At 44.1% G+C, this 18099-nt stretch overlaps 1 protein-coding gene across 4 annotated transcripts in view; it reads right to left on the bottom strand.

The window, feature by feature from the left end:
• Positions 1–18099, bottom strand: part of BIN3 (bridging integrator 3) — a 93375-nt gene that overhangs the window by 29598 nt on the left and 45678 nt on the right. For all 4 annotated transcript variants that reach the window (XM_077305319.1, XM_077305323.1, XM_077305320.1 and 1 more), the window contains 2 exons: positions 15166–15302; positions 13675–13715 (listed from right to left, as the gene is read on the bottom strand). In XM_077305319.1, the coding sequence (XP_077161434.1) occupies positions 13675–13715; positions 15166–15302 (178 nt within the window). The remainder of the gene's footprint in view (positions 1–13674; positions 13716–15165; positions 15303–18099) is intronic.

Genomic DNA, 18099 nt, shown 5'->3' with positions numbered 1-18099 from the left:
TGTTCCCAAATTGTTCCTGTTAAAATTAATGTACATTTCAGCACTGATTTTGCACCAATTGTCTATAAACGGTTTGGGTTTTTTTTTTTTTTTTACAAAACAACAACAAAACTGTAAAAGAAACAAAGTAACTAGGAACACCAGTACCAAATATGAGCAGAACGGAAAGGAAATACAGCGACACAGCAAAGCAAAGAGAAATTAATAAAGGAATACCGCTCAAATTACAAGGGATACAGGGTAGCCCAGTCTCTGTCTCTTGTTACAACTCTCCCGGGCACTTAGATACTGTTTTTAATGAGGCTTAGGGAGTTTTTAAATTATTATTTTTTGGCTCTCCCTTCAATATTGTATGTAATGGTTCTCCTGGTAGGGAAAGTGTCTAACTGAAGAATGGAGCAGTACTTAATACAATAAGGTGCTCGTTGTTGACCACAAGGGGACATAGAAGGTGGTTTCTAATCAGGTGAGTCGGGTTTGATTCCCTGCTCCTTCACATGCAGCCAGTTGGGTGACCTTGGGCTAGTCACAGCCCTGATAGTGCTGTTCTGACCGAGCAGTCCTGTCAGAACTCAACCTACCTCACAGGGTGTCTGTTGTGGGGAGAGGATGGGAAGGCGATTGTAAGCTGCTCCAAGACTCCTTCAAGCAGTGAAAAACAGGATATAAAAAAATCAACTCTTCCTCATCAAAGAAAAAGAAAAGGAGCACATTAAGGGGTGGGCTTCAAAATGGATTTTTAAAATTTCAAGACAAACTGACTACAGTAAAAAGAACCCACACACATCAGGTTCCAAGATGGGACATGCAGCCAAGACAGAACTATTTGAGATGTTTTTTTAAAGGTGATAATGACGTTGGAAAACAGAATTCTGCAGGAAGGGTACATTCTGTAAAGATAACTGTTGATAAAGATGAGAAGATAGAATTTATTGTATATGGCCAAAGGGCATTACAATCAATCAGAGAACACTGCACCTGATTCATAAATAACATCGCTAAAATAAATCAGACCTGCAAAAGTTAAAAAACATTTAATTAGAACCTATAAAGGTTCTCATTTTAATTACCTGTGTTTTAGGCAGTTTGCTTTTCCTTCACTTTTACACTGCATCGTTCACTGAATATTATACATTACTTTTTATTTCCTTGTTCTTTCATTGTGTCATCTAGTTTTATTGCATTGCTCGTTGTATATATGATACTGGTCTTTACTGCATTTTTAAACCAAAGTTCGGTAATCTGCCTCGAGAGCCAACAAGAAAGGCAGACAACAACCAAAACCATAAATCAGGAAATCCACAGGAAAACAGAAACCCGTGCAAAGCTCATCTGTAATCAGACTAAGGGCTTCTTGAACTAGCAGAGGGGCCTTGATCTCAACAGCATGGTTAGACAGTGTCACAACATCACAGCCGCAGCCTGGACCGTGGCTACTTGAGCAGGCAACTGATTGCATAGCCAAGTAGTCTGGGCAGCTCCTTGAAACAGAGCCTCAGTAAGGATTTAGACCAGGGGTAGTCAACCTGTGGTCCTCCAGATGTTCATGGACTACAATTCCCATGAGCCCCTGCCAGCAGTTGCTGGCAGGGGCTCATGGGAATTGTAGTCCATGAACATCTGGAGGACCACAGGTTGACTACCCCTGATTTAGACAACAGGCATACCAACGTTTGACCCACTTGAGTATCCTGGGCTCAGAGAAGACTAGAATCCCTCCCCATCACCTCTTCTGGAGATGTGTCTCGGAGAAGGGAGAGGAATGGAGTACTAGTAAAAGGCAACAGGTAGAGATAAGCTAGGTACGTTGGAATAATTCAAAGAAAATACAAAATTACCACTACCCTGCTGCTGAAAATGGAAAGGAATGCACCACTGAAACTCTGTTTAGGGTGACATTTTAACCTTCAGTGGGTGGGGGGGAGATGCCAGACTTTAGATGATATACTGAATTATAAATAATATTGCTACTTCTTTTTTCGAGCCTGTTGCCTCCCTTCAGCTTCCCGTAATTAAAGAATGAGGATTGAGAGACAGTGCCCCGGAAAGATAAAAGCACCATCAGGATTCCCACTGCTGCTGGGTTCGTTAACTAGTCAACCTGCCTGACAAGACCCTTACTTTAAAATGGAAGCTCTCTCCGTCTTTCTCCAGCTGTGACACAGTGACTGAGAGAGACCCATTACTACCACGGTTCCGCTGCCAGGCATTTCTGTACAAACGGGAAGGGGAGGCAGCGATGGATGGATTTTGCCCATACCCAGACAAGGCCTCATCACACTTGAGCTGTGGCCCAGAAGCTGGGAGGGAAGAAACAGGTAGGGTGGATCCTCAGGGCCTAGGGGAATAGTCACAAATATGTCAAGAAACTGTGGGTCTGCTTGTTCATGGATCCTGCTTGCAAGCTTGCAACCTCCTTCCCCGAGCTCCAAAAACTAGTAAGCTTTTGAAGTATGAACTGCACCTATGAACCGATTTAGCAATTAGTTTTAGCAATCATGGCCATCAAACTTGTAAAGATTAATCAATTGTCTGTTTTTCCCCCCTTCAATTTGTTGATTAAAAAAATTGTATTTAAAAGACTTGGTGCACACAAAAACCTAAAAAGGGGTACTTTCTTTGAGCTAATGAAAGAGGTATGTGGGATTCCTTGCAAAACACACAAAAAACTCCACCCTACTGTTCTTTGTCTGAAGGAAAATTGAATGTTTTCCCATTACACATTTGTTGTTGTTGTTATGTGCGAAGTCGTGTCCGACCCATCGCGACCCCATGGACAATGATCCTCCAGGCCTTCCTGTCCTCTACCATTCCCCGGAGTCCATTTAAGTTTGCACCTACTGCTTCAGTGACTCCATCCATCCACCTCATTCTCTGTCGTCCCCTTCTTCTTTTGCCCTCGATCTCTCCCAGCATTAGGCTCTTCTCCAGGGAGTCCTTCCTTCTCATGAGGTGGCCAAAATATTTGAGTTTCATCTTCAGGATCTGGCCTTCTAAAGAGCAGTCAGGGCTGATCTCCTCTAGGACTGACCGGTTTGTTCGCCTTGCAGTCCAAGGGACTCGCAAGAGTCTTCTCCAGCACCAGAGTTCAAAAGCCTCAATTCTTTGACACTCGGCCTTCCTTATGGTCCAACTTTCGCAGCCATACATTGCAACTGGGAAGACCATAGCCTTGACTAAACGCACTTTTGTTGGCAGGGTGATGTCTCTGCTTTTTAGGATGCTGTCTAGATTTGCCATAGCTTTCCTCCCCAGGAGCAAGCGTCTTTTAATTTCTTTGCTGCAGTCCCCATCTGCAGTGATCTTGGAGCCCAGGAAAATAAAATCTGTCACTATCTCCATTTCTTCCCCTTCTATTTGCCATTTCTTCCCCTTCCATTTCTTCCCCTTCCATTTCTTCCCCTTCCATTTCTTCCCCTTCTATTTGCCAGGAATTGAGAGGGCCGGATGCCATGATCTTTGTTTTCTTGATGTTGAGTTTCAAGCCAACTTTGGCACTCTCCTCCTTCACCCGCATCAACAGGCTCTTTAGTTCCTCTTCACTTTCTGCCATTAGAGTGGTATCATCTGCATATCTGAGGTTGTTGATATTTCTCCCTGCAATCTTGATCCCAATTTGTGACTCCTCTAATCCCGCATTTCTCATGATGTGCTCTGCATACAAGTTAAATAGGCAAGGTGACAGTATACAGCCTTGCCGAACTCCTTTCTCAATTTTGAACCAGTCAGTGATTCCATGTTCAGTTCTCACTGTTGCTTCTTGACCTGCATATAAATTTCTCAAGAGACAAATAAGATGCTCTGGTATTCCCATCTCTTTAAGAACTTGCCACAATTTGTTGTGCTCCACACAATCAAAGGCTTTAGCATAGTCAATGAAGCAGAAGTAGACGTTCTTCTGGTACTCCCTAGCTTTCTCCATGATCCAGCGTATGTTGGCAATTTGATCTCTAGTTCCTCTGCCTCTTCGAAATCCTGCCTGTACTTCTGGAAGTTCTCGGTCCACATATTGCTGGAGCCTAGCTTGTAGGATTTTGAGCATAACTTTGCTAGCATGAGAAATTAGTGCGATGGTGCGGTAGTTTGAACATTCTTTGGCATTGCCCTTCTTTGGGATTGGAATGTAAACTGACCTTTTCCAATCCTGTGGCCATTGTTGAGTTTTCCAAATTTGCTGGCATATTGAGTGTAGCACTTTTACTGCATCGTCCTTTAAGATTTTGAATAGTTCAACTGGAATGCTGTCACTACCACTAGCTTTATTGTTGCTCAGACTTCCTAAGGCCCATTTGACTTCACATTCCAGGATGTCTGGCTCCAGGTCAGTAACTACCCCATTGTGGTCATCAGGGATGTTAAGCTCGCTCTTGTATAGTTCTTCTGTATAATTTTGCCACCTTTGTTTGATCTCTTCTGCTTCTGTGAGGTCCCTACCATTTTGGTCCCTTATCATACCCATCTTTGCATGAAACGTTCTCTTCATATCTCCAATTTTCTTGAAAAGATCTCTGGTCCTCCCCATTCTATTGTTTTCTTCTATTTGTTTGCACTGTTCATTTAAGAAGGCATTCTTATCTCTTCTAGCTTTTCTCTGGAATTCTGCATTCAATTGGGTGTATCTTTCTCTTTCTCCCTTGCCTTTCACTTCCCTTCTCTCCTTAGCTATTTGTAAAGCTTCCTCAGACAGCCATTTTGATTTCTTGCATTTCTTTTTCTTTGGGATGGTTTTAGTTGCTACCTCTTGTACAATGTTGCGAACCTCCGTCCATAATTCTTCAGGCACTCTGTCTATCAGATCTAATTCCTTAAATCTATATCATTACACATTACAAACTCAAAATAGCCTTATAGAAATTAACAAGGTTTCTCTTTAACTTTCAAACTTTGCCAATGAAAATCAGGCTTCAGTCCAATTAATCAACTATCGTTTCAGTGGATTAATTTATTGTATTTTTATCCTCTATGGTATTTCAGTATTGCCCTTCCTCCCAAAAGCTCACTGCGATGTACATGTTGCTCTCCATTTGATCCTCACAGCCTCAGGAGATAGGGTGGGCAACCAACGCTCTCATCCAGTGAATCTCAAGGGGGGGGGGCAGAGATTTGATTCTGGGCCTTCTCAAACCATTCCATCACAGTGGTTTAATTACTGATGAAACTTGCGGCCATCTTAACAAACAAATAACAAGCCACGAAAAAGCACTAATCATGTTACTGAATAAAGACACCAGAGGATCTGCACATAAAGTAAATATGTGGCATTATGAGTGTGAAAATCCACCCCAGGAAGCAACCAACTGTTACAAGCAGCATGACAAACACGCAAGCCTAGAAACAATCTCCAAGAGATATCCAGCCGCTTCTATTTGCTTAGGTTTTCCAGCGCTCCCCTAAGAACACTTTTCTCGGAGGAAGCCCCATTGAAAAGGCTTGAGTAGGATTCTGAGTAGATGCACTCAGGGTTGCTCTCTTAGTTTGTATATTTTATCTGTTTACTCAAAACACTTGTTCCTATTATTATTATTATTTACATTTCTATACCACCCCCTCCCCATACAGGCTCAGGGCAATTCACAACAGTGAAAACACAAAAATCCAAGTAAAGAGGAAGTACAGACACAATATTTCTAGTTGCCATCAGAGTTCCTGCTCAGATTTCCACCGCAGTGCACAGCGACCAAAATTACACAAGGGGCTACTTTCAAATAAGCCACCTGAGAATTCACCAAGAAAATTAAGCCCTCCCATCCACCATGTTTTTTGCTAAGACTGAATTGATAAGTGTCAAGTCAGGCATCTGCCCAGAATCCCTATCTGCCAACACAAACAATTTTATTTTGTGCCATATATTTTAAGCAATTTCTATATTCATAACGCCAAAACCCCCAAGAAATCCCCCACACTCCCTGCTCCAACTGAGCACAAACAATTCTTTAGAAGCTCCTACGGAGGATCCAGAAGTGTGGCATAGGACTCTAGAAAACCACCTCATTCTGCACACTTTCAAGTCATGCTAACAAACAAAATCAGAGGGGAAGCTGTGAGCGTTTACTATGACTCATGGAAGTTTATGCTAGGGGAAATGCTGTTAGCCTTTAAATTGTCAAGAGATTTCCAACAAATAACTCCCTTCCTGCACCCTTCATTAATTTGGCAGAGATGGCCACAGTAAGGTAGCAAGTTGCAGTTCCGTTACTCGATGAGAAGCTCCTACCCCCCCGGCAGTGTGGCAATGCTTTAAAAAGGCAGAAGGCCTATCAGAAAGCTGGCCTTGAAGATATAGGGAAGGACAAATGCTCAACACCGAGGTCTTATTCAGCTTGCTTGGATGTCCCTAGTTGTTCCCTCCAGAGAAAGGTGCACTGAAAACTGCTTCAAGAATCACAAGAGACTAGACAACAAATAAAATGTTTGGGACCGTCACTACGGTGGGTAGGGATGGACATGAACCAGAACAATGTGGTTTGTGGACGAACCACAAACCAAATCAAACTGGATTAATTTGCAAACTGAACCTGTTCATCCTTTGTGACCCTGCAAACAACATTGTAAGGGTCTGGAGTCTCTTTAAACAAGGTCTGATAAAGCCCAAGAAACAAATGAACGGAAAGGAGTAGGCTGTTGTTTCAGCAGACACTCAGCTGTTTTTTCGACTTTCTTGTGCAGTCACTTTAAGAGACTGCACAAGAAAGCCCCAAACAACTAAGCGGCAGGGAGCATGCTGCTTCCTGTCTCTCAACTGTTTCTGCAGCTTTTGCAGGAACTGAAAGCAGGGGGCTAAAGGGACAGAGTCCCTTTAAGCCCCTGCTTTCTGCTCCATTCACAAATTTATTTAAAAGTTCACGGGATTGTGTGACAGTAGGCCTGTCACAAACTTTGGTTCATGAACCACAAATGGCAAAAATTGTGATAAATTTTCCTTTGTGGTTCAGTTCATGCCCATCCTTAATAATGGGATGGCTGCTAAGCCAGACTTGGTAAATTACATTAAAATGAGGATGAGAACAGTACAAGCAAATGTATACAATCCAAATGGCTTAACCATCCCCTTGATGCTTTCAAAATGTAAGGGGCTGATGTGCCATCATTCTCTTAGCATTCTCCAATCGACCTTCCCATTCTAATCAAAACCTTTCCTTGACAACATACTCCCCACTCGAGAAACAGGTTCTTTGATGCTGCCTTCAACACGTTTGACATGGAAAGCTGTCAGACGATGCATCATGTATAGGAAACACGGCCTGTGCCTTCCTGCAGCTGTGAAAGGCAGGGGACAATGTGCCAGCTGCTGTTTCCCCATTTTGATGGTGCACATCCAGAGTCACCCCACAGAAGCTCTTAAGTCTTTCAAAGTAGTGACACCCATTTAAAAATAAAACAAAACAGAACTCAGACTGGAAGCTGGCTAAGCACACCTAAAAAATGGTAGTGGGAAAGTAATGGATGTGCTGCAAGTGTGTATAAGAATTGAGAAAAGCATGCTAGGTGAATAAAAGAGAGGGGAAAAGGAGAGGAAAAACAGAATTGGGGAAAAGAGGAAGAAAGAAAGGATACTGAGAGAGGAGAAGATGGTAACTAAGCCTGAAATGACATCAGAGGGGAGGGAAGAAAAAACTCAAGAGGAAGGGAAGGGTGAGAGAGACAGGCTGGTGCTGCTAGGCCAAAGCTCTTGGGTTCCGTTCAGGAATGCCTGCCATTCCACAATCTGTGCCCACACGTCCGTCACGGGCCTGTCCACCCACCAGGAAGGGGAAATTAAAACCATCCTTTCTGACTACAGCACAGAGCAAATGTGGGGGGGGGGATGGGGACAGACACTTAAAGTGACAGTTCAAACCAACGGGAACCAGGGATTAACCAGATCAGGGTAGGTGCACAAATAGGGAGGTGGGTGCACAAACAGGGAGGGAAGTAAGGCGCAGCCATATGGCTAGCTTTGTGTGTGAAATCCTTATTAGAGGCCTATAAGGACATGAAAGTGGCTTTTGCCATTTCCGGTCTCTAAGGCCCCCCCTGGGGAGCCATAAGGCTGCATTATCTGCTTTCTCTGGCAGGCCTGAGACCACGAGATTAACTGATAAGATTTATGGGGGTTACAGTGGGAAAAGGAGCTCATATAACACTCTAGCTATGTGTATCCACAAGCACAAGCAACCATCTTTAGTGAAGGCCAACAACACAATTAGTAGCGTCGACTGTAGCAGCTCGCTGGCCTGAGAAAGTCAGAGTCTTGACGCAGCTATGTGCCCAAAGAATGAACCTCCATCTTGGTGCTTAGTTACCAAGGATCTTATTGATTATTTATCTAGCCTTTTCTCCAAGAAGCATACACTGTTCTGTGCTCCTCCATTTTACCCTGCCAGCCACCGCCCTGTAAGATAATTAAGCTGAGACAAAATGACTGGCCCGAGGTCACCCAGCCAGGCTTCGGTCAGGATTTGAGCCTTACTCTTTCAGATTCTAGTTGGACACTGGCCACTCTACCACACCAGCTCTTCTGAACACCCACCGCTGTTTTTCATCCATAGTGGATATTTTGACCACACTGAGCACATACTCCAAGGATACACACAGATACGGTTCTCCCACAATTATGTGAGGTAAATTAGGCTGACAAAAGCCTGACTGGCTCAAGGTTACCGCAAGGCCCCAGAGAGGAATATAAAGCATGGGCCAAATCCAACTCTTTAATCTCTATACTTTGCCAGTTTCCAGAGTTACCTCAGGCCAGGGTCTGCCAATTCAGCCATGGGCCTGGAGGGAAAATTCTGCCTACTCTCAACAGGGCAGCCCTGCATCTCCAAGTGGAAACTGCCAACTGTGTCAAGTGGTCAGCTATCTTGGCCCCTTCCCCTCTGTGCTGGTGCCAAGTGAGTCAATGTATTACAAGCTCTTGTTCAGCCAAAGAGTTCTCTATGATACGCTAATTTTATCCAGTGCCTCAGAGCTTCTGCAGAGGGAAAGCAGCTCCCTGCACTCCCAACAGCTGGGGAAGCACAGTGGAGAGAGCCATGTAAGTCGCAACTAACACTAGTTCATTTGAGAGATTACGACCAAGCCTTGAATTAGCTGGTTTTGCACTGCTGTGTAATGTTTGTTTTAGTCCTTTCTTGGGCACCAGGAGCTAGACTGTGTATAAAAAATTGCTGCCATTCACTGCTGCTGTCTCAGTATCACAGAACTTTATGGGAACAAGCTGACCTGAGTAACTGAAAGGTTGAGAAGTATTTGTGCCTTAGGGAATCTGCAAGAGCGTGTAGATCTTGGGGCTCTGATGCTCTCTAATTGATGCTATGAAGCCTGGCAGTCTTCAAGCAAAGGTTGGATGCACACGTTTCTTGGATGCTTTAGGATGCTTAGGGCTGATCCTGCGTTGAGCAGGGGGTTGGACTAGATGGCCTCTATGGCCCCTTCCAACTCTATGATTCTCTATAAGCCTTTCTCTCTTTCCTATTGAGATTTAGCATGTGCAACTGGAAGGGATGTGTATTCTCCGTCGGTTCTTCCCAGTACCCATCTTCCCTGTGTCTCTTAGTGCCAAATTTTAGGAAAGGGATTTATCATTTGGTACTTCTGAGTACCCAGCTTGCTGGGGGGTAAACGGTAATGACTGGGGAAGGCACTGGCAAACCACCCCGTATTGAGTCTGCCATGAAAACGCTGGAGGGCGTCACCCCAAGGGTCAGACATGACTCGGTGCTTGCACAGGGGATACCTTTACTTCTGCAAAAAAAAAAAGTCATGTGCCCTGATGATGCAATATGACACCCTGAAACTGTGACCAATGCAAAGAAATCACAGCTTCCAATAGGAAAGGCGTTGTGGCAAATGGGCCACCAGTGCAAATGCCTTCGCTTCTTTAACTGCCTGCTCCAATGCAGACCAGAAGTGCCGTTACCCTCCACCTAAAACAAACAAACACAGAGCAAGTTACCCACAACGGGTGCTGTTAATGCAGGGTAAGCATCTCTGGGACAAGCAAGAAGCCACTTGTCTGCAGCTGATTTTTCCTCCTCGCTGAACTGGATCGGGGGTTAATTTTTCAACTGTACTCAGAGGTCCTCTGCCCAACCCCTTTCTATTGAAGAACAAAACATTCTCACTGAAATCTTAATGCACTGAAATTAACCCTGAGCAATGCCCCACTAGGGAACTTTCTATTGGAGAAAAGAAAGCGGGAGGGAGGAACATCTACTGATTCTAGCTCAGGGAGATGTGGATGTTGGTGCCACCCCCCTGAGTCAGCTGCTGCTTTTGAAGGGAAATGATTACACTTAAGTAAAGCAGCCAAAAACCTCCTGGAGCTTTGTGCTGTTGCACCAGAGAATAGGGATTTTTCCCCCCATCCTGCATGTGATTCAGATTACACTATATTGCCACTAAGGATAATTGCCTGGATTGAATTTATCAGTATCTTTAGCCAATAAATTGTAAAGACCACCACTGAAGGAGTAATGAACTACAGCTGTTAGAATCAAAGCCCAATTTTAGGTCAAGGCGAGGTTGGGAGAGGCTAAGGAGGACAATCTCCAGTGGGAAAAGCAAGACCTAACAGGAAACAAGCAAAGGAACCCCAAGGCAGTTTTGCTTAATCTCTTAGACACGTTGCTGGAGTACTCCAAACTCTGAATGAGAGGAAGAGTGGTAGTCCATGTGCCTGTGGTTGGTGCTTCATTAATGCTCAAGATGGATGCTCAGCACTTTTAAAGAAATGTTCTGGAATCACATGCACATATGCACCCCCCCCCCAGCAAAACCACACACTATCCCTTTTCACATACACAGATGCAGCAAGCACAACAACAAAAATCACCAAGGGTTGTCCCAAGACACAGCCAATTCATATTCAAAAGTGGGTTGCAAGGGCATTCAAAGGGGTGCAGAGGAAATTAGAAACTAGGAAAACCTGAAGGCGTTGGGGGTAGGGGAGAAGGGAAGCTAGAGAAGCAGCACCCAGGCAGAAGGACACAGCCAAGAATCTGGCCTGACCTCCAGGGACAAGTGATCAAGACCTCCAGGCTCCAACTCTGAGAGCCACTGTGGGTCATGATCTACAAAGACTTGGTCTTAGACCAACTTGTGTTTGTATTTAACTGATGGCTCAGCCAAGAACTCGTTGGGTAGTTTCTGGATTCTCATTTTCAATTATCCTTCGGGGATAAATAAAACAAGAACAGCAGTACCCTACTTAACCATGTAAAGACACGGCTGGCAAAAACAGGCGAGCAACCCCAACGGCCGGTTTGGATGCCACAGCCCTCCAAAGGCTGATGGGCCTCATCTTGCTCCCAGCCAGGGGGAGATGAATGGGCATGGATTGTACCCATTGCCAGACAGACCCGTTGCCTGGGGACAAGTACCTGGGGACAACATTGGCTCCCGAGGAGTTTGCAAGCCACTCTGGAGTTTGCAAGCCACCCAATGTGCTAACACACATACACCCGGGGGGGGGGGGATTATATTAGGAAAACAGCAAGGAAGGACAAAAAGATCTCAGTGCCTCCATTCCCCTACAGTTTTTAAAAGAAATTTATTAATGTTTGTGGAAGTCTGATAACAGATCCCCAAATCTTGCCAGATTTTGCTTTTAGGAACAGCTTTCAGTGTTGTCAGGTTTACGTCTCGTTGGGGATGTGGTCACAGATTTTATTATACGTGCATGGAGAACATTTGAGGGAAACATCTGTTCAGCGTATTAAAGTGAAGAAACTTATCTGATGAGTGTGACGGATATTCTGCTTTAACAAGTAATACAATTTTAGAGTAGAAATTAGAGCAACACGCTGGGGAGGCTGAGATTCAAACCCCCACTCCGCCATGGGAGCTCACTGGGGGACGGTCAGCCAGTCACATACTGCCAACCTAACATGACTTAGCCTTCGACAGACTCTGCCTTAGAGTTTTCCAAACATATTGGCATAACCATGAGTTAAAAACTTCTTCTTTTATAGAGTGAGCAAGAAGAGATTCTAAAACATTCAATTTCTACACTGTATCTAGGCATCTATTTAAGTGGAACTACATGAAAACCAACAGGCACGACTGTGATATAATACAGGGCAACTTTACTAACAGTTTCGCCTTTATTATTTTACATTCTTACTCGGGATTAGACACAACAAAAATGTCAGATGTAAACGAAAGTTGTTAGAGCAATTTGCCTCACTCACTGTCTTATTAAAGTCATTTCACTCTCTCTTGTGCTATTACCCTGTAGTAAAAAAAGCAAGTCTAAAAATTTCTGCAGGCATTTGGTGGCAGTAACTGAATTTTTTCCTTGAACTGTTAAGGAGTCTGATACTTGCTTGCCATTTCAGCTAATGAGACTTAAGGCACAGGAAAGATGCTCACAGACTCACAAGGATAAAGAGTCTGCCTACAGGGGTTGGGGGCGCTTTTAAAAAAGATTTTCACATTTCTTCCGCTTGGGGAAAGAGAAGTGCTGCAACTCAAAGACAAAATTCATAAAATCACAGAGTTCTTCAACTCTTGGCTTAAAAGGCAGCACCGTCTACCAGTCTCCCAATGAAGTTCTGGACATAACGTGTGCCACAGAGCAACAGACACTGCCCTAAGAAAAAAATTCTACAGCTAGGAGAATTATACACATTTGCTCGTATTTTGCCTATGTAGAGCACTGCAGCTCTGACGAGTGTGTGTCTAGGGGAAGCTTTCACTCAGCAGCTGTTATAGCTTCAGAGTAGGGTTGGGTGCTTTGGTGTCCAAAGCGGCTGTTCACGCCCGAAGCAGCCAGCGCTGCAGCACGGGGGAGGAGGGGAGGGGAGGGGAGGCCGCCGGTGCGCTAGCCGGCGCACTAGTGCCTGCACCCCCCCTCCCACCCGTGCCGTGGCGCAGGCTGCTTCGGGCACGAACAGCCACTTCGGACGCCGAAGCACCCAACCCTACTTCAGAGGTTCCTATGCTCTAGCACACTTTATTCACAATCCTAAGAGCAAGAACCAAGCGATCTTCACTCAGCGTCTCAGGAACCATCCTGCTGCTTTTTGACGCGTCACATACGGCTCTTTTGAGCACAGGTTCCCAAACATGAGGCAGGGTAAGTGCACCAAGCCTTTGTCTGGAAGAGTTTTTGGTTGACTGATAGGATCTCACCAGAAGAACACGAAATCTGTGATCATAGGAAATAACTGTGGCTCTTCAAGCCGACTAACTGTATGGTTCTTCACAGGCTGCAGAGTGCCAATGAACTAGAAAGTGGCTTAATTTTTTTTAAAATCAAATCCAAATGTATATTCTCAGGATGTTGAGTTTTATTAAGACATTCCTGTTCCCCCCCCCCCCAATTGTTTTAATCGATTTTAAAGAATTTGTATGCACTTTGGAGGCTTTTTTAAAAGTAGAAAAAACAGTTTACTAATACTACAATACAAGGGAATGAATTATTGGGGGGGGGGGAAATGAATGATTATCCATACAGATGTCTTAATAGTTGCTGCAAATGTTTTCAAAATTTTCGCTTTTGCATGCTCAAATCTCTATTTGTACAATGAGGGGCAGAAATTTAGGGGTATCAGTACTGAAACACAAGCTAATTGTTGAAATCTGCGCACCCCTTTGTGGATGTCACAGGAAAGCCCAGGGAGGGGTTAATGTACTGTTAAATCCCCTGTATTTTCCTCAGTTAGGATTGCACATAAAAATATTGCTACTTACTTTTTCAAGGGCTCAATAACTGTCTTTTGGATCTGGTTCACCTGTTGAAAAAAGAAATAACTGAGGAGGGATGCTGTTTGAACTACGCCTGCCCTATTCAAGTAGTTTTACCACAAGACATATAGTAACTATGGCTGAGTGCTCAGAGCCAGGAGCTAAACTTCCAGGGCAGAACACTCCTCTCCATGCCACTCAGTAAGATCTAACTTGGAGCCAGCATCAAGTATCTTCCTTGAGTTGGGCTTACCCACTCCCAGGTGACAAGGACAGTGAGTGATGAACAGGCTGTGACTCTGGCCACTATGGCAATGGCTCTGCACCACAAATGCAGAAGAACCACCTGCCTAGCTAACTCACAGGCAAGGCCTTATGGCCCATCGGAAGCGGCAAGGGCTGGCACTCTGTATTGACAGCTCCCATGCTCCATACACAGACATTCCCATATTTATTATAGGATCGTATTGTTCATATTTGTATTTACTTAAATTGCAGGAATTTAAATAAAGTACAACACAGATGGTCAACTAGAAGCTTTATACAGAAGCTTCTGGTTGACCATTTTCTCTACCCAAAGGAGTCTCAAAGCGGCTTACAGTCGCCTTCCCATTCCTCTCCCCACAACAGACATCCTGTGAGGGAGGTGAGGCTGAGAGAGCCCTGGTATTACTGCTCGGTCAGAACAGCTTTATCAGTGCTGTGGCGAGCCCAAGGTCACCCAAGCTGGCTGCATGTGGAGGAGCAGGGAATCAAACATGGCTCTCCAGATTAGAAGTCAGCGCTCCTAACTACTAAGCAGCACATACTCCTTTTTTTTTTTTAGCGTGCCGCATTCTCCCAGTCAGAAGGGCTTTGCTCAGAGAATCAACTATAAATATAAGGACATCCCACTAGTCTTTAGGGGCATTTTTTTTCTCGCTTTGTTCAGGATGTTTTCTAGTTTGGGACCACCACTTGTGCTGTTCAGTACTGCATGGGATGCCAATTCAGACGCTGCAGGTCCCCAGTGTAAAAAGCTGGGGTACCAGCTTCGACAATCTGGGGCTCATTGGAAAAGTAGTGATTTCATGGTCTGGGATTGCCTGGCAGCTTTTCAGCAGCTTGGCCAGAGGGGAACTGCAATCTTTTTTTAAAAACATAACCTCAAGAAAGATAAATCAGGCTTCAGACAGAAAAGATGTACATTTCATGGCAGAATTCAAAAAGAAAGGCAAGACCCTTGCTGGAACAAGGCCGACTCCAAACTTGAACAGTCTTCAGAGTTTAATCTCCTTTCCCTTTCTTTTTTAAGTGCAGAGTACAGAAATCCTGAAGGATGTACCCATGGCTGGACATCAGAATCTGCAGTTTGCAATCCAATCACAGATGTGCAAACTTCTATGTTCTGTGGTGTAAGACAGTAAGTTGTAGGAACAAGACATACAGATCTCAGGCCTCCCACAGAAGAGACAGACAAAAAGGAATGTTTACAACCTGAAAGGGCACAAAACTTACCTTCTCTTGGTTGAAAGAATCCATTCTCTTCATAGCAGTATCCAAAGCTGTCACCATCTCCAGAAATTTAGGGTCTTGCTCACAGAGTGGGTTGGACAATAAGTCACAAGAGATTTTCACAGCCGACTTCGACATTGCTGTGGTTAGGACAGAGACCAGGAACAAAGGAATTCTGTCAAGGAACGGAAGTTGTGCGATTTTCCCCAGGGCTCAAGAACATACATTAATGAATAATTAATACCACGCTTACACTAATGGTGGACCTTGGTTGAAAAATTAATTTTTAAGATGGTTCTTGCCTAGCATTTATAATATTTTTCCATTGATTGGTTTGTGGTTTTCTCTGCACCCAAGCAAAGTTCCTGGTCAGTGACTGAAGAACAGTGCTCTCCTATGCTTGCATGCTGTACCTAAAGTTTAGCAAAGTAACACAGCTTGGCAGGACTGGATAGACATTGAAAACATTCTGCTACCATGTGTGTACAGCCAGGTTTCATATACCTGTGGACAAGTACTGATAATGTCTGTTATTTGATAATAATCAAAGTGCTTCACAAGTATTACCTCAGTCACAACAACCTGGTATGGTAGGCAAAACGTACCTTGATATTGCACGTGTGTGTGTGTTTGGTGCCCCAAAGGCTGAGAAAGAAAAACTGATATGCTTAAGGTCATCTAATGAGTTCATGGCAGAGGCAAAGTCTGAACTCACCAACATGCTGCAGATAAGTTTATCCTCACCATTACCTGGCAGGTAGGTTTTTAGTACAGCCATTTGAAAAGTGGGGAATTAGGGTTCCCACATAACTTGTCATGGGTGACCCAGAGAGGTGAGCAATCGGAACGCAAATCTCACCATCCTCTCACACACACCAAACTGCCTGAGATGGCAGGTCAAGAGTGTTGGTCTTTCTTTTCAGAAATACATTTGTTCTCTTGTGCCTACAAAAATCAGTAAGGATATAAAGAGCTGACAGTACTCTGTGCCTTCAATGTTAATGGGAAACCTTTCAAGAACATTAACGGATGGCTTAGAGGAAGAGCTATTAATGCATTTGTGTAAACACCAAGATAATAGTTTATATGTAATCAAGTCCATACTGTTTAAATGCACATTTCATGATGCTGAAAAAATCAGACTCTCTTTAAAAACAGACACGGCATGGCTAGACACTCAAGAGTTTGTTTTTTTCCCCAACAGACTGCTAAACACTGCTGAGTCTTACCACACCTCCCTCTCAGTGAAAATCAGGACCTATTAAGGCTTTCCAATTGCTTTACAAAAATTATACTGCGGCAGCAGTGACAAGATAATGCAGGTAAAGCAAAGGTTTCTGCTTAAGCTGCAATCCTATGCACACGTATCAGGAAGAAAGCCCCTGCGAACACAGAGGGACTGGCATCCAAGAAAAGCTGCACAGGGGACAATCTCATGTTGTGCCTGTTAAATAGCTGGCTTTACATTCAAAAAATCTTACAAAAAGAGAGGACCAATCTCAAGACTCCGAGAAGCCCTATCCCTGTGAGGGAAGCCATAAATTGCCACATTATCGAATTTTTATCAAATTTTATCAAATTTTGAGACAAAGATGGCAACTCGGGAAAGCACATACAAATTATCAAACCGAGTTTGTGCAAGAGAACAGAACAGTTTCTAGGAAGTACCATTTAAATTTATAATGGCTGCTGTCTATGGCTACATCAGCCATATTCCTAAGTGAAAACTTCATGAAAAACCTTTAGAGTCTCTGAAGATGTCAGTACAGATTCCAGAAAGTATCACTTCCCTCCTGGATAAACAATTAACATAACCTAGAAAGCGCTGAGAAACTAATTTTCAGCAAACTGAAATTATCTCATGCAATCCCTGTTATTTAAAGGAATATATAATTGGTCTTGCGCCATAAGAAAAAGATCCACAAAGGCATAAAGGTAAAGGTATCCCCTGTGCAAGCACTGGGTCATGTCTGACCCTTGGGGTGACGCCCTCTCTTTCTTTAAAATGCCTAATGGGGCAAAGGAATGAAAAAGTCTGGAAGCTGAACTCAGGAATCTAGAAACTAGTCATTGCAGATTCTTCTTTCAAAAACGAAGTCATCAGAAACTAAAAGCTAAGGGCCACTGAAATAAACTGGAAAAGGAAAACAGAGCACTGCGGTGAAAAAGCTCCAAGGAACCACCGCTTGATTTAGTGAGGCAAACTGAAAGCAGGAGCGGAAGTATCAGCACAGTGGACATCGTCTCCATGCGGAGGACTGGTGCAGTTTATTTCACATACCACTTTTGTGGCAATGCTCCTGAAGCTTCACTCTTGCGCATGCACAAGGTCGTGAAGTGGCTGCCTGTGTTGCTGCAATCAGTGTGCCCAGGACCTATTTAGTAGGGAGGACCAGAGTTGCTAAGCAACAGAAGCTGGACATTTTGACCTACAGCTGACCAACTCAAACGTTACCAGTGCAGGCAGAGTGAACAATCCACTATCCATCTCTGGGATGCAGTGGAAAGCATCGGAGACTGAAGGAGACAAACAAACCCAGAGCACTCCTGACTCCCTGCCCAGGCCTCTACTGAATCTGGGAAATGCAAACCTAAGCCAGCTCTCTCTAGCTACATAGCACTGGGATCCTCCAGAGGACTTGAATGTGGTCAAGGTTTGGGTTTGTTCCAGTTTCTACGTACTAGAAGGAGGGACAGGGAAAACAAAAGCCAACAAATCCCCCAAATTGCCCTTCCACCTTCACTCCATAATTCAGGATGACATGCCTCTAAATGCAAAATCGCCTCTTGATATTTGGACAGGGCTTGAGCTAATCTGTGATGATGCCATAAAGCTAAAGGGGGGGAGAAAGACAGTCCTCCCACAGCTCCTTTGGGGCTTCAAGTGCTCCATATAAAACCACCCACTCAAAGGGAGGGGAAAGGAAACCTCTACAA

Source organism: Paroedura picta, chromosome 12 (assembly GCF_049243985.1).
Source record: "Paroedura picta isolate Pp20150507F chromosome 12, Ppicta_v3.0, whole genome shotgun sequence".
NCBI classification, from domain to species: Eukaryota; Metazoa; Chordata; class Lepidosauria; order Squamata; family Gekkonidae; genus Paroedura; species Paroedura picta.
Note: the sequence above shows the minus strand (reverse complement) of the source record. Positions and strands in the feature narration are given on the sequence as shown.